Consider the following 26,693-nt stretch of genomic DNA (forward strand, 5'->3'; position numbering starts at 1 on the left):
CCAATTTTTTGTTGTAAGCAATATTACTATAGAAATTCTTGGAAATACTTCATGTACATACATGAGCAAGGCTTTGTTTTTTGGATGTCAGACGTGTAACTGGGAGTGGAGCTGCAGGATCATACGGCTGGTACATCTCCAACTCTACCAAAATGTTGCCTGACTGCTCTTTTGAGTACAACTTCTACTCCCATCAACACTGCGTAAGGATTTCTATTACTTATTTGTTTCAAACTGGTATCAGGCCTTTTAATTTTCATCCACCTCATCCACCAATACTACCTCACTATGGTTTTCCCTGATTAAGTGAAAGTCGCTCAGTCATGTCCAATTCTTTGCAACCTCATTGATAGTCCATGCAATTCTCCAGGCCAGAATACTGGAGTGGGTAGCTGTTCCCTTCTCCAGGGGATCTTCCCAACCCAAGGATCAAATCCAGGTCTCCCACATTGCAGGCCGATTCTTTATCAGCTGAGCCACCAGGGAAGCTTTCCCTGATTAAATGGGTTAAAAAGTGAAAATCACTCAGTCGTGTCCAACTTTTTGCAACCCCATGGACTATACAGTCCATGGAATTCTCCAGGCCAGAATACTGGAGTGGTAGCCTTTCCCTTCTCCTGGGGATCTTCCCAACCCAGGGATCGAATCCAGGTCTCCCGAATTGCAGGCAGATTCTTTACCAGCTGAGCCACAAGAGAAGCCCAAGAATACTGGAGCGGGTAGGCTAGCCCTTCTCCAGGGGATCTTCCTGACTCAATTGAACCAGGGTCTCCTTCACTGCAGGCGGATTCTTTCCCAACTGAGCTATCAGGGAAGCCCACCTTCTCACATATTTATGGGCTATTTGTATTTCTTCTATTCATCACTTTTGTCTATCTTTTAGTTAGCTTATCTGTCTTAATTCATAGGAGTTCTTATACATTGAGGATACAAATCCTTTTTAATCATTTGTGTTGCAAATGTCCTCTCAGTTTGTGGTTTATCTTTATGGTTTCTTTTAATGAAAGGAAGTTCTTAATTTCAATGTCAGTCTTCTTAATGGTTTTGTTCTTGTGTTTTGAGAAATCCTTCCCCTCTCTGATATCTTGACGATATTCTCCTTTACTTTCAGAGATACCATACCGATTGAACAGACCACTCACTCACTGTGATATGACCTTGAGCAATTACCTCTGTGTCATTCTGTTTTTCTCATTTGTAAAGAACAGTGATACCTACCTTATATATCACTGTGTGATGATAAATGCATCATCACTTGTAAAGAGGTTGGTCAATGCCTGGTACTCAGTAAGCATTTAGCAAGTGTTAGATGGCTGATCATAATTACTGCTTTAAATCTGTCTTTCATATTTAAATCTTTGGTCCATCAGGAATGTTTATGTGATACTAATTTCCATATATGCAAGGATTAAAAATATAGAGGCTCTATATCCTATTTGAGCTATTTGTCTCTATGCCAATAACACTGTCTTAATTAGCTTTATAATCTTTATATCTGTACAGAAAGCACTTCTCATTTCTTGTTTTTCATCAGGAATGTTTTGGCTTTGAGTTCTTAGCCCATTTTTCTTTCATGTAAATTCATGAACGACCTCATTGAGTTCCATGAAAAAGCTGTCATGATTTTCTTAGCAGCACAATGAATATATATCAATTTGGGAAGAACCGCCATCTTTTATAATATTTAGTTTTTTGACAGGAGCAATTCCTGACAGAAATGTGTTTAAGTTTCCCTTTATGCTAGCTTTTCTCATTTCTCCTTTCAGTTTAGTTCGTTTGCTTTTGTACATTGAAGTTTTGTTATTAGGCTTACCAGGTATCATACATATATATATATATAAGACTTTTTCTCCCTGCTGAATTGAATTGTTAACCATTGTGAAGTGACTGTCTTCTTAACAAGATCTTTTGCCTTAAAAGTACATTTTATCTGTTATTAATACAGCTGTACAGCTGTACCAGATTCTCTTCATTAGTTTTTCCATGGTACCCTTTTTTTCCCCCCAGTCCTTTTACTGTCAGACTTACATATTTAGTTGGATTTTGCTCTTTTACCAATTGGATACTCCTGTCCTTTACATGGAACATTTACATTTAATAGAATTACTGACATATTTGGATATTTGAGCTATTTTCTTCTTTATTGTGTTTACTAATATATATTATTAATTGGTTTCCTGATATTCAGTAGACTTGAATTCCTGTTTATTTTAAATACATTGTGGACTTGGTTTGCTAATATTTTGCTCAGAATTTTTCCATCTATGTTCATGAGTAAAGATTTGCCTGTTATTTTCCTTTCTTATATATATTGTTCTTGTCTAGTTTGGATATCAAGGTTATACTGTTTTTAGAAAGACTAACAGTGTTCTACTTTTCCAGTTACCTATATAATTTTACAGAAGGTTGGAATCAGTTTTTTTTAAATGTTTGGGAGATCACACTGTAAAATCCCCTTGGCCAGGTATTTTCTCAGTGGAAGGATTTTAAATAATGGACCAAATTTCTCTATGGTTTTAGGTATTAGTGATGTCATCCATTCAGATTACATTCTACCATTAGATTTTTTTAGATTCAATTTTGGTAAGCCTTTTTTTTTTTTTTTTAGAAATTGTCCATTTCTTCTAAGTTTTCAAATAAAACTACTCAGGATAATCTCTTTATAATGTCTGCTGCATCTATATTATATCCCTTCTTTCTCTTTTTTTCTCCCTCAAATAATCTTGCTGTAGATTTGTTAGTCTTTAACTAAATTTTTGGGTTTTTAAAAATTCTCTTGGGCTTCCCTGGTGGCTCGGTGGTAAAGAATCCACCTGCCAAAGCAGGATACACAGGTTTGATCCCTGGTCCAGGAAGATCCCACATGTGGCAGAGCAACTAAGCCCATGTGCCACAACTACTGAGCCTGTGCTCCAGCGCCCGGGAGGCGCAGCTGCTGAAGCCCGTGCCTCAGAATGAATGCCCCACACTAGATAAGCCACCACAGTGAGCAGCCCGTGCCCCACAACTAGAAAGGAGCCCCCACCTGCCGCAGCTGGAGACTAGCCCGACCAGCAAAGAAGACCTAGCACAGCAAAAAAAAAACAAAACTCTCTATTGAATCTTTGTTTTAATAACATTAATTTCTGTTATTTCTTGCCTTCTATTTCTTTAGAGGGTTTTTTAAATTTTTTACTTAAAAGCTGGATAGTCAGCTCACTGAATCTTTTTCCTTTTTAAACATATGATGTAAGTTTTGCACCAATGTAAGTTATGTATCCTATAAATTAAAACTCAGTCCTAAATTATTTTCTAATTTTATGTTAAGATTTCTGCCTAAACCCATAAGGTTTAAGTGTGTTTTTAAGTTTTCAAATGAATATGTGTTATATATTATCTTCTTGTTAATTTCTAACTTAACTGTACCATGCTCAGGGCATGAAATCTTCGTGATACAGATTCTTTCAAATTTGCTGGTTTGGCATGGTGGTTAAATTTTTGGAAGTGTTTCTTTTTTTTTTTTTAATTTTGTTTTTTTAATTTTATTTTTAAAACTTTACTGGAAGTGTTTCATGAATGCTTTCAAAGAATGTGAATTATCAATATTGTGAAAATGACTATACTACCAAATGCAATCTATAGATTCAATGCAATCCCTATCAAATTACCAATGGCATTTTTCACAGAACTAGAACAAAACATATTACAATTTGTATGGAAACACAAAAGACCCTGAATAGCCAAAGCAGTTTTGAGAAAGAAGAATGGAGCTGGAGTAATCAACTTCCTGACTTCAGACTATACCACAAAGCTACAGTCATCAAGAGAGTATGTACTGGTACAAAGACAGAAATATAGACCAATGGAACAAGATAGAAAGCCCACACACTTTATCTTTGACAAAGGAAGCAAGAATATACAATGAGGAAAAGATAGTCTCTTCAATAAGTGGTGCTGGGAACACTGGACAGCTACATGTAAAAGAATGAAATTAGACACTACCTAACACCATGCACAAAGAAAAACTCAAAATGGTGTAAAGACCTAAATGTAAGACCAGAAACTATAAAACCCTTAGAGGAAAAAACAAGCAGAACACTGTAGGACATAAGTCACAGCAAGATCCTCTGACTCACCCCCTAGAATAATGGAAATAAAAGCAAAAATAAACAAGTGGGACCTAATTAAACTTAACAGCTTTTGCATAGCAAAGGAAACTACAGACAAGGTGAAAAGACAGCCCTCAGAATGGGAGAAAATAATAGCAAATCAAACTGACAAAGGATTAATTTCCAAATATACAAGCAGCTCATGCAACTCAATACCAGAAAAACAAACAACCCAGTCAAAAAGTGGGCAAAAAACCTAAACAGACATTTAGGTGGTTTAATCGCTAAGTTGTGTCTGACCCTTGAGACTCCATGGATTGTAGCCCAATAGGCTCCTATGTCCATGGGATTTCCCAGGCAAGAATACTGGAGTGGGTTACCATTTCCTTCTCCAGGGGATGGAACCTGGGTCTCCAGCATTGCAGGTGGAGCCACCATCTGAGCCACCAGGGAAGCCTTTAGCCACTAGCCATATGTGGCTTTTAAAACTTTAAATGGTATTTAAAAATTCACTTCTTTTTGCACTAACCACATTTCAAGTGCTCAACAGCTACATATAGCTAGAGGCTATTCTAGTGGACAGCACAGATACAGAACATTTTATTCTTCACAGAAAGTTCTATTACATGGATCTAGAGTGTAGGATAAGAGGGAAAAGGATAACATTAGAAAGGAAGGAAGGATATGGATAGGCAGAAAATAGAAAAGGAAAGAGGGAAGAGAAAAGGTCAGCAACCAAACCCCAGGCATGACAGATGTCAAGGATGGAAACATGAGAAAGAGTAGAGTCATGAAGATGGGTGGTCAAGTGAGGTGGAGGCAAACCAGAAAGAAGTTAATCCTGGAGGCCAAATGAATGAAGCATTTGAAGAGGCAATGATCAGCTGTAGGAAATACTGCTGAGAAATCAAATAAGCTGACATCTAAAACTGACCATTGTATTTGGTAAAATGGAAGTCTCTGGTACCTTGAAAAGGTCTTAGTGTCATGATGGGGCCAAAGTCAAGAGTCCAGTAACTCTGAGGCAGAGTCCGGTGGGTTGAAGAGAGAATGGGAGGAGAATACAACAAGGAACAGTGATATTACTTTCGAGTTTTGTTACAGAGGGATACAAAGGAATTGATCTATAGCTGGAGGGATCCATGAGGACACATGATCATTTGTTAAAATATGAGAAGCTATTACAACTTAACCTACTTGAAAATTAAACACAGGAAAACCTTTTAGTCCATTATTCAATTGCAATGTACACGGTTGAGTTTACCATACTGTTCATACTTCACTATCATTTTTCAACTAAATGTTCTTTCACAGTCTTGATCAGGTAACTAGCCACTAATTTTTTCTTTTCCTTCTTGCTTTTCTTTGTATGGGTTAGAGGAGGATATTGCAAAGATAAAAGCTAGATTTTTCACTGACTTTCAAGTTCAAAACATGTCTGTGTCAGTAATTTTTTTCAGACTGAGAATTTTTAAAACCTAAGCTGAATGTTTAATGGAACTCACATAAGATTACATATAAATGGTATTCCAAACTGTGATTCTAATCTTGTTAATTTTATTTTTTTAATCAAAAGGGTTTTTTTCCACTTAGAAACAGTAGCATATTTTTTCCTGTGACAACATCAAAACCAAATCAGCATCTAAAGAAAAGTTCTAGGTGTTCTGAATTAAAAAAAAAAAATCCTAGGAGATTTTCCCTTAGAAACAAAATGAGGGGAAAAAACCTAAACAAATGTTAAATATGTAAAGACATTTGAAATTTAAAAGGTTAAATAGTAAAATTTTAAATTTTTGTTTCTTCATGTTTATACATTTTTGAACCAGCCCACAGATACAGAATTTAAATGTATTTTTACAAAAAAACTATACCTTCACCATATTCATGATAAAAGCTATAAAATAGGGTATATTGATAAATTAATGGGACAGTGGTAAAGCAAAAAGGTATAAAAAGTTCCTATGTTATATATCTTTCTGGATATGGTGAACTTGAAATAAATAATTTAAATATAAATCTTAAGGATAAAGAAATTGGGTTTTGAACACCTAATACTTACCATGCAAACTGTTATCAATTTCAATATTTTCTGATATCATTGAATTGTTTGTGCTGTAGCTCAGACCAAGAACCATTTGAAGGTCTGAGAGATTCAGTCGTGCTGTAAGCTCACCACTTCTATCTCCAACCTACAACCACAAGCATTTATTTATATATTTAGAGTAGTATTTAAAGTAAAGAATGGTGAAGATTAGTTGAAAATATTGTGAACCTACAACTGGAAGAAAATATGGAGAAATGAAAATAGTTATTTTAGAATTATAATACTATAAATGAAATGGTTTTTTCCATTAATACTATTTTAAAGAAGAAAGAAAAGGAAAGTTTCTAAACTATGGCAGTAGGACTAATGAATATATTCTATCAACTCTTCTCTAAATATTAGACTGCTCTCAATCTCTGTGATCAATTAAATAATAATGTAGATTATTCTGTGACATGTTAACTTGGCATCACATGAATAAAATTTCCTTATATTTATTTCCATACTGCTGCTGCTGCTGCTAAGTCGCTTCAGTCGTGTCTGACTCTGTGCGACCCCATAGACGGCAGCCCACCAGGCCCCACCGTCCCTGGGATTCTCCAGGCAAGAACACTGGAGTGGGTTGCCATTTCCTCCTCCAATGCATGAAAGTAAAAAGTGAAAGTGAAGTCGCTCAGTCGTGTCTGACTCTTAGCGACCCCATGGACTGCAGCCTACCAGGCTCCTCTGTCCATGGGATTTTCCAGGCAAGAGTACTGGAGTGGGGTGCCATTGCCTTCTCCCATACTGTAGTAGCAGTATTAAACCAGCACTAGACATCACACTAGGCACTTTTATATACTTTCTCTCTAATCCTTATAACAATTTGCAAAGCAGTTATTATTCCCATTTTACAGATGAAAGAAATGATGCTCAGAAAAGGTTTCCAAGCTCAAACAGCCAGCAAATGGCAGAACTGTAACAGGAACCAGTCCTTGATTCTAAAAGCCATCTTCCTCCTTTCATACCATGCTACTTTTCCACAAAGAGATGGGGGACAGTGGAGATAGGTTAGTAATCCTCTCCTCTATCCTACATCAAGGCCAGTGCAAACATACCTCTGATCTGTATCTTAAAATGCTTTCAGTTCTTATGCCTAGAGAACAATATATAATTAAATTTATTACTTGGCCATATAGCAGGATCCTAGAGAAATAATAGGGCTGCAGATCTGTGAATCACAGTAGCACAGATAAGCACAGATAACCATTTTTTAGTTTCATACCTCTCTTGAAATTTCCAAGTGTTTTTCAGCAAAATGCATTGCTTGGTCATGATTTCCTAGAGCTGTGTATGCATTTCCTAAGCTCCAACATGCTCTTCCTTCACCAATTCTACAAAATAATTCAAAGTTAACATACAGTTATCTGAAAGGAAGTCGGTGTGAAGAATAAAATCAAGTAGTAATTAAAAGTATAAAACAATTCTTTGAATTTATTTGGTCTTTCTTATAAAGAACAAACTATCATAATACTAGAGATATACAGTTGGCCTGCTTCAGGTTATGCATCTGGGGATTCAACCATGATCTGAGAAACTCCTGGATATGGAGGGCCGGTTGTACTACACCATTTTACACATGAGGCTTGAGTCTCCATGGCTTTTGGTATCAACAGGGGTCCTGGAATCTTAACCACCATAGATATCAAGGGACAACTGTGTTAAAATATCCAGATAATACTGAACTCAGAGTCAAGTTTTAAAATGGAAAAGATTTTTTTAAAACATGTAGTATATTATAAAGTCTCAGGGATAGGTCTTGTAATTCAACTACCCCATTTTCTTTCTATGATAGCCTTACTGGGTAATCACTCACCATGAGGAAGACAGAACTCACTACCTCTTGAATTAGCATACTTCATTTTGAATAAGTATATAGAATTTTTCACACTGAAATAAAAATCTATCCTATTTAAAGCAAATGTCAGAAACTAAAGTCCTGTACAAATATTCTGTTTTTCCATATAGTTAAAAAAAAAAAAAAAGAATTAGCCATCAACATTTAAAAATCAGAATATTTTATATAAAACTCAGAATTCCTCCCTTCTCTTGAAAAAAGAGGTGGCTTTGGATCCTCATTCCTGGCCTGCGACACTTAGCTGGAGTGAAATAGCAGCTGTCCCCTTAACATTAGGAGTAATATCGAATTTCACCACAATTTTCCACACTGATCTAGTCAGGAGGACCTTTGCAGGCATGTGAGTTTGTGACCTACTTGGTTCAAGATTATAGGGAACCAGTCAAATCCTCTAAAATGTGCTAGCCCTTCAAAACATATGCTAGCATACAGAGAATGCTACTGAAACAGAGAAGATACCTTATAAAGAAATTAAAAAGAAAAGCAAACCAAAAAAGAAACTTAAAGGAAAAATTCTAGGGATTCAACAATATATTTTATCATAACAACAATAAAAAGGTGTAGAACTTACCTATCATTAAGCTCTTGAGCAATTGTTAAGTGCTTCAGATGATAATCAATGGCCTTCTCATAGTCTTGAAGTAAAGTATATGTGTTTCCAAGACTGTAGCAAGACTGTGCTTCTATAGCTCTGTCTTTAAGCTGGCGAGCCAAGAGTAGAGTCTTTCTGAAAAAAGAAATTAATTCTTACATAAAGATCATTTTTATTATTGGCTATAGTAAACATAAAATAAAACTCACTTTTCCTCCTGCCTTTAAAGTAAATCTACTTTAGGGCCTAATATCCCATACTTTCTCCACTACTTCTAGGTAAAATGAAAAGGCATTCTTGAAACACAAAAAACAAATCCAGACTTTTAGAATAAATATAAGAGTCCTATTAATTCTCCAGATAAAAGAAGAATTGATGCATGAGATCAAGTGCCTCTAAAGATTAACAGTATTTTTAACATTTAAAAAAACCTTTCCCTGTTGCTGAAGAATTGATGCTTTTGAACTGTGGTGTTGGAGAAGACTCTTGAGAGTCCCTTGGACTGCAAGGAGATCCAACCAGTCCATCCTAAAGGAGATTAGTCCTGAATATTCATTGGAAGGACTGGTGTTGAAGCTGAAACTCCAATACTTTGGCCACCTGATGTGAAGAGCTGTCTCAACTGAAAAGACCCTGATGCTGGTAAAGACTGAAGGCCCAAGTAGAAGGAGACAACAGAGGATGAGATGGTCGGATGGCATCACCGACTTAATGGAAATGAGTTTGAGTAAACTCCGGGCATTGGTGATGGAGGGAGGCCTGGAATGCTGCAGTCCATGGGGTCACAACTGAGCGCCTGAACTGAACTTCCCTGTTGCAGTGCAATACCATTAAGTCAGTTTGTCTACATACATCATACTGTTGCCTTTACATTTTGTCAAAACTGAAAATACTTAATGTAAATTGCTTTGTATAGGCCATAAGTCACCAATTCATGAAAAATATTAAATGCCACATTTAAATATTAACCAAACTCTACCTTGTGGAATCACCAATGAGAAGCCATGCAGTAGTTAAGAGCATGGGCTGTAGAGCCAGGAGGACTGGGTTCAAGTCCCAGCTTTGTGAGTTAGTACATCTGTAACTGGGACAAGTCACTCACCCTCTCTATGTACTAGTTTCCTTGTATGTAAAAAATAGGTTTTGTTAGGATTAAATGAATTAGTATATATAATGTGCTTAGCATAGCATCTTGCTCCCAGTAGAAGCTAATAAATGTTAGTGTTTTGTTATTATTCTCATTAGTGCTTCAATCTACAGATGCTTTTGGAGCCAATAATATAAATGACTCTTTCCTATAATTTCTGCCAAACAGTATAAATACTTCATATCATTATAACTATATGAAAAATAAGTATATGATAATGTGATAGTTTTATTAAGCAAACAAACCTGAAATTATGTATTTAATGATGATACTTTCAAATTTGTCACCCAGCAAGGCTACACACTTACTCTAACCTTGCCTGTCCTCACAAACATTTTTGGAAGACTTTTGGAATTGTCTTCTGACCCTGTGGCACAATCCTTTCTGGCATATGGTTATCCTTTGAGAATACAGTTAATTTGAAAATGGTTGGAAGTCTTTCTATAACCAAACTCTATTACTAAAGTAGCTTTACCGACTACTGTTTCTATCCTTTCTATTATAGACCTATAAAATTAAGATAGTTTTCCAGTGTGGCTCTGAAAACAATTCCAAAGAAGAGTTCCAAAAATATTTTTAACCAATATTTATGTAATATGTATGAAGTTCTGAGTTCTCCTTGCTTGGGGGTGTGTGGGGCAGGAGTAAGTTTCATTACTTTATACTCATGCTTCTTAAGTTAAACAGCCACCATCTCTACTTTCTTACAGAACTTTTCAGTATTTAATACAAATACATCATTGTTAAGACTTTTCTGTCTTTTGGATTTAAAATATAAGAAACTTTTATATTTAAAATCAAAATATATACTCCTTGTATAGTGATGTATTTTATTTAGAAGGTTATTTCACATCTAACTAGTCAACCAACAAATACCAACCATTAGTTGAAGTTTAAATGGGATGACATTCTAGTTTTTAATATGGACCTAAAGCAATTTTACTTTTTTTTTTTTAGATGATAAACTTTCCAGATCTCTCTCACATTAGATTTTTTAACAAAACATAAATCAGTCACTGTGTCTTTGGTTCAGTCATATTGGCTTCTGCCTAAGGCCTGTATGGACCTTCAATTCCCACTAATTAAAGAAAACAACAAACAATCTAGAAAGCAAAGATCAGGCAAAATGAAGCAGTCCAAACTTTGCTATCATGTATGTTTCAAGCCTACCAATAGCTTAAAAAGACTCTGTCTCAGAAGAAGCTGGGAGTGCTACTCAAGTGAATAGGGCCTCAGCTTAAAGAGAGAACCAAAGATAGGCAGAGAGGGTGGGAGAACTCGATAAGATGGTAGGATAAGGTGGGGGACATTCAGCAACTGCTGGAGGAAACCAGGGCATCTGTTTGTTACCAGGCTTTCATGTGGCCTCTCTGCAAACCCATCATTGGTGGTGGGGGAGCATGTAAATATATACACCATACATGCTGAACCAGTGTAAAAGACTTTAAACGTTTAGAATGTCATTGAAAACAGTTTTAAAGATAAAAACTAATAAAAATATAAAGGGGCTATGCTGCTGCTACTAACTGTTAACAATAATACGTATTGAGCACTGTGTGCCAAGTACTATGCTAAATAAGTGCTTATATAGTCTTTAATTCAGTCCTCATAACAATCCCCAAAGTATTGATATCTTTGATTACAGATGAGAAGGCTGAGACTTAGAGAGCCAAAGGTCCTGCTGCTTAAATGCACCAAAAAAGTCATAAACCCAAAGCCTATGATTCATTGACTGCATAACTAACCATTTTACATTTATCTACAGAAATATTAGACTAACTTGTAGTATTCAGAGGCAGTTTCAAATTCACCAAGAAATATATACGCATTTCCAAGGTTGCTGTATGCTCTTCTTTCAGCTGCTTTATCTCCAAATTCTTTCGCAATAAGGAGACGCTGAAACAGAAAGTTTTAATTAGATAAAACTAAAGAAAGTCTGAAAGCTGTTCAAAACACTGATGAAGAAAATGATCTGCTCCAAAGCTTTACTGTACCTGTTCATGAGCTATAACTGCATCCCTGAAGTTGCCAAGGAGGTAATGTGTGTTTCCAAGATTTCCAAAGGCACGTCCTTGGGCTGCTCGGTCACCCAAAGCAGTTACTAGTGATAAATTTTCCCTAAGTGGTAACAAAAAGTTTTTAAAAAACAAACAAACAAGGTTGAGAAAACCATTTATTGATTTTCATTTACAAATCGAATTCTTTATTTTTTTTTATGGGCGGGAGTAGTCTGAATTGGGTTATGAGGCCCCCACGCAGGATACCTCACCTCAGCCATTGAACTCACTTCGCTGGCAGTGAGTCTGTTCCAAACTCTGCTAAGGAGGCATCCGCCAGGACCCTCTGCAAAGGCGGGGTCCATAGCACCTCCTGCCCAGTCTGCCCTTGTGTGCGTGGAGCCCCGTTCTCTGGGAACTCACCTCCCCAAAGCTCAGGGAAGGCCCTTTTAGGGCCGCGCTATGGCCCTAGTCCCAGACCTTCCCAAGGGACATGGGACAGAGTGACTAAGTGCACTCAGCTCCTAGCCCCACTGATGAGCTTCTCTACAAATTGAATTCTTTATAGGAAAAAAAATGTAAATAAGCTTACAGCCATAATGTGCCAGGTTTTAATGATATGTCTGTGCTGGAGGGTGGCTACAGGAAATAACTGGGAATATTTTACTCAACCATTCAGGTAGGTTTCTTCTCAGAGTCCAGGACAGAGTAATCTTAGAACCCATACAGCTAAGAAGTTCTATGAAAGTCTGTTGATAAAAGACTCCGAATAACCCGACTCACTACTGATATTTCTTATTTGTACCACTAAGTGGCACTGGTCTGCAGTTTAAATGAAAGTTTTCCTGGGGAGGGAGGAGATTACGACTAATAGAACACTATAACATTTTAGCAGCAACTTGATGGTTTATTTTACTTACTAATGATTTTAAAATGTCTGCCAAACTTAAAAACTTTACTACTGTCTGAGGTGGACCACATGACTGCGTCAGGGCTACTCACTCATAATAATCCACAGCTGCCTGCAGAGCATTTCTTACTTCTTCTGGGAATTCTCCTACCTCCTGAGGACCAGGGCAGCCAAAACTTTTCCCTTTAGCATGATACACATTTCCAAGATTGTAAAGTGCTCTTGCTTCTCCCACCTAGATGAAGGTATCAGCAGTTTACATTTTGAAATCAGAGGCCAGTATTACAATGCTTATCACATATACTTATTTGTAACATCCTTGATATTATGGTCAAGAGAAAAAAATGTTTACATCAGCCATCCATACAGAACCACAAAACATATGACCATGTATGAAAGAAGGACCTCTTACTATTTCTTTTTCTCATCTATTAAAAATTTTTTTTGTTTCTCTTCTCATTTTCTCTTCTCTCACTTTCTTTTTGGTATTAACTTTTAGATAAACTACAGAATAATTAAATAGGATTAAAACACAAAGCAATTTCAATGAAAACATTTGGCCTACCATCTAACGTTTCCTCATTACCTTGTCATTAAGCTCTCTGGAAATATCCAGGTGTCGCTGACAACAAACTATAGCTTCATCAAAATTCCCAAGAACTTTTAAAGTATTTCCCAGATTACCACTAGCTTTAGCTTCCCCCAACTGGTCTCCAATAGTCCTGGGGTTTAAAGAAAAGATGTGTTAAAATATAAATCAGCCAGAATACAGTTTTCCCTAGAGAACAGATGACATGCTTAAGGTAAGAAAGACTCATTATTCTTGAAACCTACTTTAAATAAAAATTTTAAACTTACATTTCCGTATTTAAATATAATCTTAATTCACTTAATTAAACTCTAACATCATTTCACCACTATTCATTTACTTAATTAAACTGTGTTCAGCCTAAAGATTAGTTTTAAAATACAACAGAGGATGAGATGGCTGGATGGCATCACTGACTCGATGGACGTGAGTCTGGGTGAACTCTGGGAGTTGGTGATGGACAGGGAGGCCTGGCATGCTGCGATTCATGGGGTCGCAAAGAGTCGGACACGACTGAGCAACTGAACTGAACTGAACTGCTAATGAATTAAAACTCATTAAATGTACTATTCGTTTAACTGAATGAAAAAATTTTTGAAGTAACAGTTAATTTAGGGAGAAAGTATGAAAAAGCTTAAGTTAATTACCTTGCAAGAGTTAAATCATGATGATGGTATTCCAGTGCTTTGGCATAATCATGCAAATAGAAATAAGCATTGCCCAGCTGGCTGTAAATAGCGCTAAGAGTTTTTAAGTCTTCAGTTCCAACTTGAACTGCAGCTTCAAAGAATGACACACCAGCACGGCAGTCTCCAGATTTACACAGACGCTCCCCTTCCAAGGCCAGTTCGAGGCAAGAGGCTTCCATTCTATAAAATTATATAGGACAGACATTCACAACATTACATTACAACTGCATCACAGTGTCTTTTAACTTCCAGCAATATAATTTCAACGTGGACTGCGGCAATTCTTGGTTACAACAGCTGCCTCTACAACTGAAGTATATACACACTATTGATAAAACAGTAAACTTTTATAGCAAAAGCTAATCTGACTATTCAAATGTCTCTCAACCACAAAGGTCTTTTTTTGACAGGAAGTAGGATTTATTGGTGGGCGTGAGTGAGGAGGGGACAGCACCAGGGCTCTCATGAGTGCAGGGCCCGCCATTTGTTCAGAGAGCTGCGATCAGGGATGCACTTGGCCTCACAGCCATCCGGGATAAGCCACTTTCCTGCCACCGTGTTTTCAAATTCATCTACATTAAACTTAGTAAAGCCCCACTCCTGGGGAGATGTGGATCTTCTGGTGGCCAGAAAACTTGAATTTGGCCCTGCAGAGAGCCTCAGTCACATGCTCCTTGCTCTGCAGCTTGGTGCAGATGGACGTTATGACTTGGCCAACATGGACCGCGGCCACTGTGCCCTGGGGCTTTCCAAAGGCACTCTGCATACCTGTCTGGAGCCAAGACTGGGGACAGCATGCCAGTCATGAGTGTCCACTGGAAAGAGGTGTCTCCAAGGTGCCTTAGGACAACCTGGAGAGCAACAGGCTGCATACACTACCGAGGAGGGTGCTGATGCAGCCACTGCACACTGGGCCCCCGTGGGGAGAAGAACACAAGAGGTCTTTTTTATAGGATAGCTGAACATCTGTATATGGAGCTGATGAAATAAAATTCACATTTTATGACAAGAGGAGGAAGACTTAAATAAAATTTTTCTTCTGCTCATTTGGCCTCCTTCCTCCCCTTTTGTGTGTGTTGCGCATCTGCATTAACCAGACCTCCTTAGGAGATAAGATTCCTTCTCAATCTCATCAGGGGTCACAACGACCCCTTAGGAGGTCGTGTAAGGAGCCACAGTGGTCCATTACTCATTTCTTGCTTTGTACAGGTAGATGTGGATTGTGAAAAATGTCAGTAATATGTCATCTAATGTACAGTGCTTGGACCTCAAAGGGGCAGAACAATTCTCCGAGCTTTCTGAGAGGTGTTCCCAGGTTATAATCCTCAATTTGGCTTGAATAAAATATTTCATTTCTTTCTTAGATCCATCGATTACTTTTTTTTTTGTCAACAGAGCTCATTCTAATTGGCTAACCTAGAGAAACCTGTTTTACCAATGAGAGAATCTAAAATAGTGTTTCCTAAACTGTTCTGAGTTATGGCAGACTAACGGGCTTTCTGGGAGTTTGGGGAGAAAAGGAATGCCTGTGGAGGAGAAGGCCTTTAAGTAATACTCTTCTCTATCCAGGTATGCAGGTGATCTACTCAGCCCCTCCAACCACACATCTCTATGTCATACTCAGGTGAACTCTCATATGCATGCAGGCACGCGCACGCGCATGTGCACACACACACACACACTCCTTCCTTGTCTTACCACCACAGGATCACCTATACTGTAGAAAAATAGAAGAGCAAAATATCTTCAGGTACGAGGTACATTTCCATGAAAGAAGTGTTAAGAAACCTTATGTTATAAAGCAATGATTTAAAGATTTGCAGAAATTCTAATTCTCAAAGTCTGTCACTAAATTTTAAAAGCCAGAAGAATTAAGTTACTATAAATATATCTAAGAGAAAAAACACCAATACTTCCAATTCCAATCCTACACTTTAGTAGGTGCTCTTCACCAAAGTTGCCATAGTGGGTCTTCAACATTTTCATGATTTCTGCCATTCACTTAAATGTATTTCTGTATTTGGCAAATTCCTTTCAATTGGCACGTGCCATTAACTGCCTTCTCTGGTGGCTCAGACAGTAAAGAATCCGCCTGCAATGCAGGAGACGTGGGTTCAGTCCCGGGTTGGGAAGGTCCCCTGGAGGAGGGCATGGCAACCCACTCCAGTATTCTCGCCTGGAGAATCCCCATGGACAGAGGGGCCTGGTGGGTTGCAGTCCATGTGGTTGTGGAGAGTAGGACACGACTCAGTGACTAAGCACAGCACATTAAAAAAAAAAAAAAAAATCTAGCTTCATCTAAAGCAGTATCCATGAAATTGAGTTTGATGTGATACTCACTTTTCTAATGCACATCAAAACAAATATGTAACTATTAAGACAGGGTGCTCAGGGCTGGTGCACTGGGATGAGGGATGGGATGGGGAGGGAGATGGGTGGGAGGTTCATGATGGGGAACACATGTACACCCATGGCTGATTCATGTGAATGTATGGCAAAAACCACCACAATATTGTAAAGTAATTAGCCTCCAATTAAAAAAAAAAAGTGAGTAAAATAAATTTAGGTACTACCAGTGGTATACCACCACCCTTTGGAAGACTCTGATTTAGCTCATCAAGCATTTTAATTTTTAGAGCAGCACTAAATTACTTCTTACTAAAATTGTCTTTGAGCAATACTACAGGAGTGGTGGTTCTTGATCCCGGCTGCACAATAGTGGAGCTCACATGGAGCACTTGTTAAAATTCAACTCTGGGTCCCACTCCCCTGGGCATGAGGTATGCCCTCAGAATTGTTTAAAAGCTCCCAGGTAATTCCAATGTACAAGACAGGGTTGAGAATCACTCCTGTAACAGGAAATGTGAATTAAACCACCACTCACCCTAAACTCATTGAGATCAATTAATACATTTCTTCAGGTGCTGTCTTTTAGCCTATAAAATTTCAAGGATCCTTAGAGTCATAAATTAAAATAGGGTTGTAAGAGTGGAAAATAAATCAGATGAAGCTAGATGAAAAATCTAGACTAACAGAGCCAAAGGTTCAAAGCAGAATTCTCGCTCAGAATAAGTAGATGAAAGTAGTCATCTCTGAGAGGTAATTTTTAAGTTTTATATCCAAGTGTCTTTTTTTTTTTTAATAATTTAGCCAAAGGCTAAACTGCTTATTCACAGTTAGACTAGTGACTTCACCCTCACTTTATAAATCAAGGTAAAATAATGCAAGTTAACCTCTTTTTAGTATTTTGCTTTAACATTAGACTAGGAATGGGGTGGGGAAAGATAAAGCACATAGAAAAATAAATTAGTTTACTAGAAATCTTAAATTGCTGTTTTATATTTCTTTATAGGTCACTTCAAATTAATAAAGCCTATTTTTGTCTTTTACAAGTGAAAACTTCCCTTTATTTTTGAATATGAAAGAATTCATAAAAGAAAAAAGATTACTTTTGTTTAAGGTCTTATGAGGTTACTGGTGTATCACATGTGTGAAGAGAAATGAGTCAGCAAAAGATTAATATGTAAAAATGTGGTTTTATCAAAGGCTTCTTTTGCCAGACGTGGTACTTGAGCTAGTTATCTTTATTTGCCTAAATACTGAAACCACTGAACTTCTAAGAATTACCATGGGGGAAAAATTGGAAAAGACATTTTTACACATAAAATACATTACTGTTTCTATTAACAAATTTTAAGCATAATACCAATTATGGAAAAAATTATATGTTGAGCAATTTCACCACTAGGAGTTTATTTTAAAGCTACATCAATACAAATTTAAAAGGATGGTCACAGAAGCGAAAATCCACAAACAGTTTAAACACCCATCAACAGAGTAGTGGTTTAAAAAATTACATGTCACCATACGATAGAATCCTAATGATGGCGCACGGCTTCACCCAGGGAGAGAGACACACTGTCGTCACCTGCGGAACCATCAACCCAGGATGATTAGGTTGCTGGCCAGGAAATTAATAAAAGACGAGGCTATTGAAGCAAATTTATTTTTAAAGCAGGACAAAAAAAATTAACATAAAAACTTCTCTGCCATTTGAGTCACTGCCTCGTGCACTGTGTATCTGCATGACACATTAACCGGATCCCCCAGAAGACACGGGAACGCCTACTTGCCCCCTACCCCCAGAAGGCAATTATTCCTGGAGCTAGCACATAGCTCCTTAAGAGAAAACTTTTTTCTCAATCCTGTAAGGTGTCACAATAGTCCACTACTCACCTTGTTGGATGATGTAAACTGTCAACATGCTACTTGGATGTAAAACTCTCCTTGTCTCAAAAACTTGTATTACTGTGCCTTGACTTCTCAGGCAGAGTAGTCCTTAAAGCTTTCTGAAAGACTGTCTCCAGGGTTATAATCCTCCGGTTAGCACAAATAATTTCCCTTTCCTTCTAAGATTGACTAGTGATTAACTTTTTTGTCAGAACTATTCATATATAGGATGTGTAAAAATTGGAAGTTAATAACAGTATATCCATATAGAACAGAGAAGCACCTTCTTCAAATATATATCTTCACCACAAATATTTGATGTTCTGAACTTAAATTTATACAACATTATAATGGAACCATCAATCCAAATGCTGTTGCATCTCACAAAACTTAACTATAAGGCTGAATGGCATCCTAAGAATTACAAATTTTCTAAAAGGTATTTTACATAATTCTCATTGGAAACAGTGATAGCTACCTGGAATCCTGCTGGCTACACCGCCGTCCTTAAAGGTGAGAGTGCCCTACAGGACAATCTACCTTAGAAAATTATTTCAGTAACAAATGCTCAAAATAAAGCTCCAACTCTCTAGCTTATGAGTTTATTTTGACATACAGTATAGTTCCGATATGCTTTATTGGAAAAGAAGTCAATGTTCTGGCAAAGTCTCCAACACCTCAAATATAGCTAATTGCAAAATAGCGAAGGAAGGTTGGTTTATAAATTTTTTAGAAGATCATTAAATAGTAACAGAGAAAGTAATTTCATATCCTCTCTGTCTCTATGAGAGAATAGAATTACTTCATCTGTTTACCAGTTGGGTTGAAAACAAAGAACATACGAAGACTAGAAGACAAGCCAGGAAAATATCTGTCCATTAAAATATATCCCACATATAAAGTTTTCTTTTCATTCTTCCTAATGGCCCACTGAATTATATAATTAAAAAAAAAGTACATTTCTAGTAAGTATAAAGACAGCACTACTATCTTGACTGAAATGTTTACATTTTTGTCAACAGATTGAACATTACAGCTTTAAATCTTCATCTTTGCACAATCTCACATCATTTCAACTTATTTAAACTTTTATATTTTATTATTTTTCACTTTTCTCCTACAACTTGATTTTTTTCTTTACTTTCTTCTTTCTGGTTTCTTGTGTTTACAGTGTATCAATGAAAGCAAAAGAGGATTAAAATCTTGATGCTATATTAAAAAAATTAATAGCCAGTTCTGTCCAAATCTGACTTCCCTTCAAAGACTTATATACTAATTAAGAATAAATGCTGGGATTCAGGACTTAAGATCAAAGCAAGAGTGCCCTGCACCTTCTCCACTGTGCTGTCTCCTGTGGCTGTCGACTGGCTCACTGTAGCCCCTAGTTCTACCTTCCACGTGTTTTAATTGGGCATAGATTTTTTATCACCAGTCCTAGCTGCCATAAACAATTTTCATCTGTCCAGTCTACCACATATATCAAGTTATTCTAGTTTACTTTGTCAAAGGGAAAGCGTAAAACTATCTTGCATTAAATTTAAATTCTGATCAGTAACTTGGTTTTAAAAGTGATTATTCTACACATTATAACAAATTTCATCCTCAAAATGATGCTGGGAGATGGGAATTATTATAGAAGGAGAAAATGATGCTCAGTGACCTGCTTAAGATCATATGATGGCAAAGCTGAGAGGTGAAATCCTGTCTTTGTCTCCAAATCCAGTGTTCTTTCCACCACTCCACATTACCTCAAACTATTCTTCAGAAAGAATATTATTAATAATTATATTTATCTAGCAAAATTGAAAGTCAATACTAAAATTGCATTCCTTCACAACTTAATTGCAATAGCCTAATTTTTATATTAAAGTATTGAAATGTTTTTCTTCAAAGTAACAAGTATAAACAAGGAAATTTCTTTGTTTACTTATATTTTTTACTTATATAATTTACTTATAAATTATATAAGTAAACAGTATAATTATATAAGTAAATAAAAATATTTACTTATATTTCTTTGTTATACTTAAACAAGTATATAACAAGCTAAACAAAGAAATACAAAACTAGAGAAATTAATATAATGAACCTGATATATCTACCTTTCTACATCAACAATTACCAATATATGATACATTATCAATATATATTTCATCTTTACCTCCACCCTCACTCTGCAACTTTTGAAGTAGATTCTAGAAAACATAGAATTTCATTTGTAAATATTTTGGTATGTACTTCTAAAAGATATGGAGTCATTTTCAAAAAATACAATCACAGTACTATTATCAATCCTAAAAATTTAATGGCAGTTATTTAAAATCAGTTGAACACTTTTAAAAAGTTTAGAAACAAATCCCATTTTTCTGTCAGTCTCCATTTCTCTCTACCTTCATAAATAAGTTGCAAAATATTTCATAAAGCATTCTGATATCTCTTAGGAGGTTTCTTAGTATCTGAAGAATTATTCCATGTCAAAATTTACAAACACACCGTACCACAGAAGCTCCTCCAGGGACAGACGAGGACCTCGATGAAAGAACCAGACGGATGCAACAGCACATGCTAAGTGTTTACCAGAATAGAAAAATAACCTATACAAGGACATGACATCTAAAAACGGGATACAAACTATTACCTGCAGTTATATACTAATCCAGTCATATACAGAATGCTAATTTCACAGGACTGACAAAACCAGAGATTTGTTTGGTGTAGTCTTACTAAAAATAGTTAAAAGTTTTACATTTCTTTTATAGGTGAAGTCTTGTATCAATATATAACCATGTTTGACCTATGCTATATCATGAAAAACAATAAATCTAAGATCTTCCTATAGGCACAGGTATAATCCACTCCTCATCAATTGTTACAATATTAAAAACATGGAAATATATACACTACCATATGTAAAACAGATAGGCAATGGGAATTCGCTGAATGACTTAGGGAACTCAAACCAGGCCTCTGTAACAACCTATTTGGGGGGGATGTGGTAGGAAGTGGGAGGGAAGTTCAAGAAGAAGGGGACATAGGTATACCTATGGTTGACTCATGTTGATGTATGGCAGAAACCACCACAATATTGTAAAGCAATTATCCTTCAATTAAAAAGAAATTTTTTAAAAAAGTAAGCCACACTTGAAACTATTTAGCAAGACAGATAAACATCTTACTACATGTCTTATTAAACATTTTCAAGAGTGAACCATCAAGTTCATTTGATGGTTATATCCAATGAAATTCAAAGGACATTCCATCAAATGCGGTGCCAGACAACAAGCTAGGCATCATGGCTGCCCAAAGGGAGCCAATAGTCAAAGTAGGGAGTGGCAAAGGAGGAGGAGACAAACACATATAAACAGGTACACTGAATTTTAATATAGTTAGTGCTAAGAGAGAGAGATGCACAGGATATTTGAGCACAGAGAGGGCACTTAAAATATGGAGTTCAAAAACAGTTTCCAGAAGAATATTTTTGAGCTGAATTCCTAGATATGGAGTAGAATTAGCTAAACCAATAAAGTAGGAAGGGCATTCAGGTCATAGGGTGTAGCACGAACAAGGGCACTGAGTCACATACAAGGAACAAGGTGAGGGAATGCAGGAAGTAAGGATGAAGGAACACGTAGAGGCCTGGTAATGCAAGCTCCTGTGTACTACATTAAGCATGGCCCTACCCTGCAAGTGACTAGAAGCCACCAAAGAGATTATGCAGAGGTTGCATGATTAACTCTGTATCTGCAGACTGAGCCCTCTGGAGGAAAATTTAAAAGAGATTCCAAGAGGCCAGAATGGAGAATGGAGGGAGTCTGGAAGGAATATGATGGGGGCCTGAACTTTCACAGTGGTGGAGAGAAGCCAGATGGATAGATGAATCTGAGCAGCATTTAGGAAGTAAAACTGGCAAGACTTCACACTAGACACAGAGGTTTCTGGAACTATGCCCCAGAGGGTAGAGCAAGAGCATTTCTATTAAAAATTCATTTAAATTATATTGAATGTCTTCCATTTTCTTTCATTTGAAACTTTTAAATTTGCAATAAAAATGCCCTCAGCTTACCTAGATAAACTTTCTTGGCACCATGCCCTAACATGAACCATCTGCTCCAAAGCCAATGACAGTAAATCTCATTCTTTCCTATGCAAGTGCTAAGATACCTAAGGTTTGGTATCAAACATCTTCACTCATTAGGGATAAGAACGCTATTCAAAGCTAGAAGTTCTGATGTTTATTTAATATTAACTCAACAGTTTTGATAAGGAATCTATTAATATCTAATCACCTGATAATTAAGTCTTCCATTCTAATATTTGTGTTTATTTTACAGTTAAGAACAATGAGCATAACTTCCAAAATAAATGTTAAATAATGACGATATACATATTCTTGCTTTGCTCCTAAATGTCTTAGAAATGTCATTAATATTTTACCACTAAATATTAAACTGATTATTAGTTTATCATGTTTAGAAAGTACCCACCCATTCCAACATTAACACCCCTTTTCTTAAAAGCTCATTTATAAAAGATCACTATTTAAAAATTGTAACAAAAATTAGGTTGTTCAGCCAACCACACTACAAAATCTATCTTCTACCCTCGAAGATTTAGAAATATATTTCACTTTAATATCTGCATTATAAAAAGAGTAACAGAGTTTAAAATAACTAATCATAAACTCTTCCACAGAACATTAGCAAACAAACTATAGAATATAATTGTTCTCTACTACCATTTCCCTATAGAAAGGATATAAAAACTTACTACAACCACAACAAAAAGAAAACACTGTTTAAAGGAGATACTAACTATGGCTAGTATATTTTCATATTTAAATTTCAAATGATCAGAGTTAAACACATGTTTAAATAAATATTAAAATTATCCACTAAGAAAGCAGCAGTCTTACCTGTAACGAACATGAAAAGAATGGTCTTCTCTCATGTTTATCAAATTTTCCTCCATCGAGTCATATTATAAGCTGGGTATACTAAGAAATTATTTTATTTTGTGCCAATCCAGCTCTACAATGTAGAATTGCTGCAGAACATTGTCCGGTTAGTATATTAATGAGTTGGTGTTAATACATCCTAAGCTCCTGCTTCTTCTTTATTAATAATGAAAGGAGGTCAATGTCAGACAGCTTAAAGGTTCAAAATGTGTCCCAAATCCTTGCATCTCTGGCCCTTTCAGCAGCACTTCAGCAACATTTCTGCAAAAGGAATACAAGATGTTTTGCTTGAAGTCCTATTTTCAAAGAACAACCTAAAGTAATTCCAAGCTGTACATAATCACACAGCTAATTTCACAGACTGCTGTCATGTCAACTATGGCAGAAAAACAGCAAAGGGCTTAATCAACAGAGGGCTTCTAAATAAGGATGTAAACATATGATATTTACTTGAGACATGCACTTTTTAATTTTTTAAATTGGTTTAAAATACAATAATTTTATGTAATATTTTCCATTACAAATATAAAAGAATAGATATAATACTAGTATCTTAAAATTGTAATATTTTAAGATTTAAAAAACTACCATTAACAAATAAAATGAAAATTCAACAACTCATTTGAACAAGTCAGTCCTAAACTCTATAAATTTACTTCTTCAAAGAAGATATTTGTGCTGATTTTAAAATTTTCTCTGAAAGCGATTATACCCACAATGAACAGCAAAAGGATGAATATGAAGATGTAAAAGAGGACATCAAAATCGTAAAATGTGGGCGAGGGGAGTAAGAAAATGTAGATCTTTTTCCCCCTGGAATGTATCTGAGCCTGTATGACTACCAGTCTAAGGCAAGTAGATGTACGAAAGGGTTAACATACTTGAAAAACAGGGTAACCACAAATCAAAAACATACAATAGATTCACAGAAACCAAAAGAAAGAGAACATAAGTATAATACAAGAAAAAATCATCAAACCACAAAATGAAAAGCAAAAAGAAAAAGGGACAAAGAAGAAATACAAAAATCAACGGGAAAACAATGTTTAAAATGGCATAAATACATATCTATCAATAACTACATTAAATGTCAATGAACTAAATGCTCCAATCAAAAGATGGAATGGCAGTCTGGATTAAAACAACAGACTACAATATGCTGCCAACAAGAGACCCACTTTAAGGCAGAGTAGACTTATAGATTGAAAGTAAAGGGATGGAAAAGGATATCTCATGGAAACAAAAATGACAAGAAAGCAAGAGTTGCTATACTCAGACAAAATAACTTTAAACCAAAAACCATAAAGATAAAGAAGGATGCTATATGGTGATAAAAGGATCAATACAAGAAGAGGATTTTACACTCGTCAACATATATACATCCAGCAAAAGCAGTTATAAGAGGGAAGTTTATAATAATACAATCTTACCTCAAGAAACAAGAAAAACATCAAATAAACAAGCTAAACTTGCATCTAAAACAACTAGAGAAAGAAGAACAAACAAAACCTCAAGTTAGTAGAAGGAAGGAAATCATAAAGATTAGAGCTGAAATAAATGAAATAGAGACAAAGAGAACAATCGCAAAGATCAATGAAACTAAAAGCTGGTTCTTTGAAAAGATAAAATTGATAAACCTTTAGCTAGACTTATCAAGGAAAAAAGGGAGAAGACTCAAATCAGTAGAATTAGAAATGAAAAATGAGAAGTTACAACTCACCCCATAGAAATTCCAAGGGTCATGAGACTACTATGAACAATTATATGCCAATAAAATGGACAACCTGGAAGAAATGGACAAATTCTTATAAAGGTACAGTCTCCATAGACTGTGAACCAGGAAAAAATAGAAAATATGAACAGACCAATCACAAGCATTAAAAGTGAAACTATTATTAAAAACCTCCCAACAAACAAAAGTCCAGGACCTCACAGCTTCCCAGGCCAATTTTATCAAACATTTTATTCCTTGTGACCCCATGGACTATACAGTCCATGGAATTCTCCAGGCCAGAATATTAGAGTGGTTGCCATGCCCTCCTCCAGGGGATCTTCCCAACTCAGGGATCAAACCCAGGTCTCCCACATTGCAGGTGGATTCATTACCAGCTGAGCCACCAAGGAAACCCATCAAACATTTAGAGAACAGTTAACAACTATCCTTCTGAAACTTTTCCAAAAAATCACAGAGGAAGGAAAACTTCCCAACTCATTTTATGAAGCCACCATCACCCTGATACCAAAACCAGATACCATCACCCTGATACCAAAACCAGATAAAGATACCACAGAAAAAGAAAATTACTTTTTATGATAAAAATAAAAAAGCTCTCCAGACAGTGGGCATGCTGCCAAGTCGCTTCAGTCGTGTCTGACTCTGTGCGACCCCATAGGGCAGCCCACCAGGCTCCCCTGTCCCTGGGACTTTCCAGGCAAGAACACTGGAGTGGGTTGCCATTTCCTCCTCCAATGCATGAAAGTGAAAAGGGAAAGTGAAGTCACTCAGTTGTGTCCGACTCCTAGCGACCCCATGGACTGCAGCCTACCAGGCTCCTCCGTCCATGGGATTTTCCAGGCAAGAGTACTGGAGTGGGTTACCATTGCCTTCTCCAAAAGTGGGCATGGAGGGTACATAACTCAACATAATAAGGCCATATATAATAAACCTGTATCCATTGTTTTCCCATCTAATTGCCATGAAGTGATGGGACTGGACACTGGAAACAGTGACAGACTTTCTTTTCTTGGGCTCCAAAATCACTGCAGAATGTAATTGCAGCCATTAAATTAAAAGATGCTTGCTCCTTGGAAGAAAAGCTATGACCAACCTAGACAGCATATTAAAAAGAGAGACGCTACTTTGCCAACAAAGGTCTGTCTAGTCAAAGCTATGGTTTTTCCAGTAGTCATGTATGGAAGTGAGAGTATTCCATAAAAAAAGCACCAAAGAATTGATGCTTTTGAACTGTGGTGTTGGAGAAGACTCTTGAGAGTCCCTTGGACTGCAAGGAGATCAAACCAGTCATTCATAAAGGTAATCAGTCCTGAATATTCATTGGAAGGACTGATGCTGAAGCTGAAGCTCCCAAACTCTGGCTATCTGATGCGAAGAACTGACTCACTGGAAAAGACCCTGATGCTGGGAAAAACTGAAGGCAGGAGGAGAAGGGGATGACAGAGGATGAGATGATTGGATGGCATCACTGACTCGATGGACATGAGTTTGAGCAAGCTCTGGGAGTTGGTGACAGACAGGGAAGCCTTGCGTGCTGCAGTCCATGGAGTTGCACACAACTGAGTGACTGAACTGAACTGAAGGAGACAACTGAAAACTCTGTTTCAGACAACTGAAAACCTGTACTGTGAAAACTATAAGATGCTGATGAAAGAACTTGAAGATGACATAAACAGATGGAAAGATATACCATGTTCATGGATTGGAAGAATCAATGTTGTAAAAATGATTATACTACCCAAGGCAATCTACGGACTCAATGTAATCTCTATCAAATTACCAATGGCATTTTTTCATAGAACTAACATACAAAAAAATCTC

General features: G+C 36.6%; 1 protein-coding gene and 1 non-coding gene across 7 annotated transcripts in view; both read right to left on the bottom strand.

Annotated features, from left to right (window-relative positions):
• Positions 1-26,693, bottom strand: part of GPSM2 (G protein signaling modulator 2) — an 86,814-nt gene that overhangs the window by 11,877 nt on the left and 48,244 nt on the right. For 4 of the 6 annotated variants that reach the window (XM_059883900.1, NM_001192355.1, XM_059883898.1 and 1 more), the window contains 9 exon segments: positions 23,096-23,398; positions 13,912-14,133; positions 13,262-13,397; positions 12,768-12,910; positions 11,763-11,886; positions 11,549-11,664; positions 8,601-8,756; positions 7,397-7,505; positions 6,148-6,277 (listed from right to left, as the gene is read on the bottom strand). In XM_059883900.1, coding sequence (XP_059739883.1) covers positions 6,148-6,277; positions 7,397-7,505; positions 8,601-8,756; positions 11,549-11,664; positions 11,763-11,886; positions 12,768-12,910; positions 13,262-13,397; positions 13,912-14,133; positions 23,096-23,151 — 1,192 coding nt within the window. In that variant the 5' untranslated portion in view covers positions 23,152-23,398. 6 annotated transcript variants of the gene reach the window in all.
• On the bottom strand, positions 14,777-14,906 carry LOC112446097 (small nucleolar RNA SNORA70). The gene has a single exon (XR_003034170.1). It is a non-coding gene; the product is annotated as a small nucleolar RNA SNORA70 (small nucleolar RNA).

The sequence above is a fragment of the Bos taurus genome, chromosome 3, assembly GCF_002263795.3.
Source record: "Bos taurus isolate L1 Dominette 01449 registration number 42190680 breed Hereford chromosome 3, ARS-UCD2.0, whole genome shotgun sequence".
Taxonomy (NCBI): Eukaryota; Metazoa; Chordata; class Mammalia; order Artiodactyla; family Bovidae; genus Bos; species Bos taurus.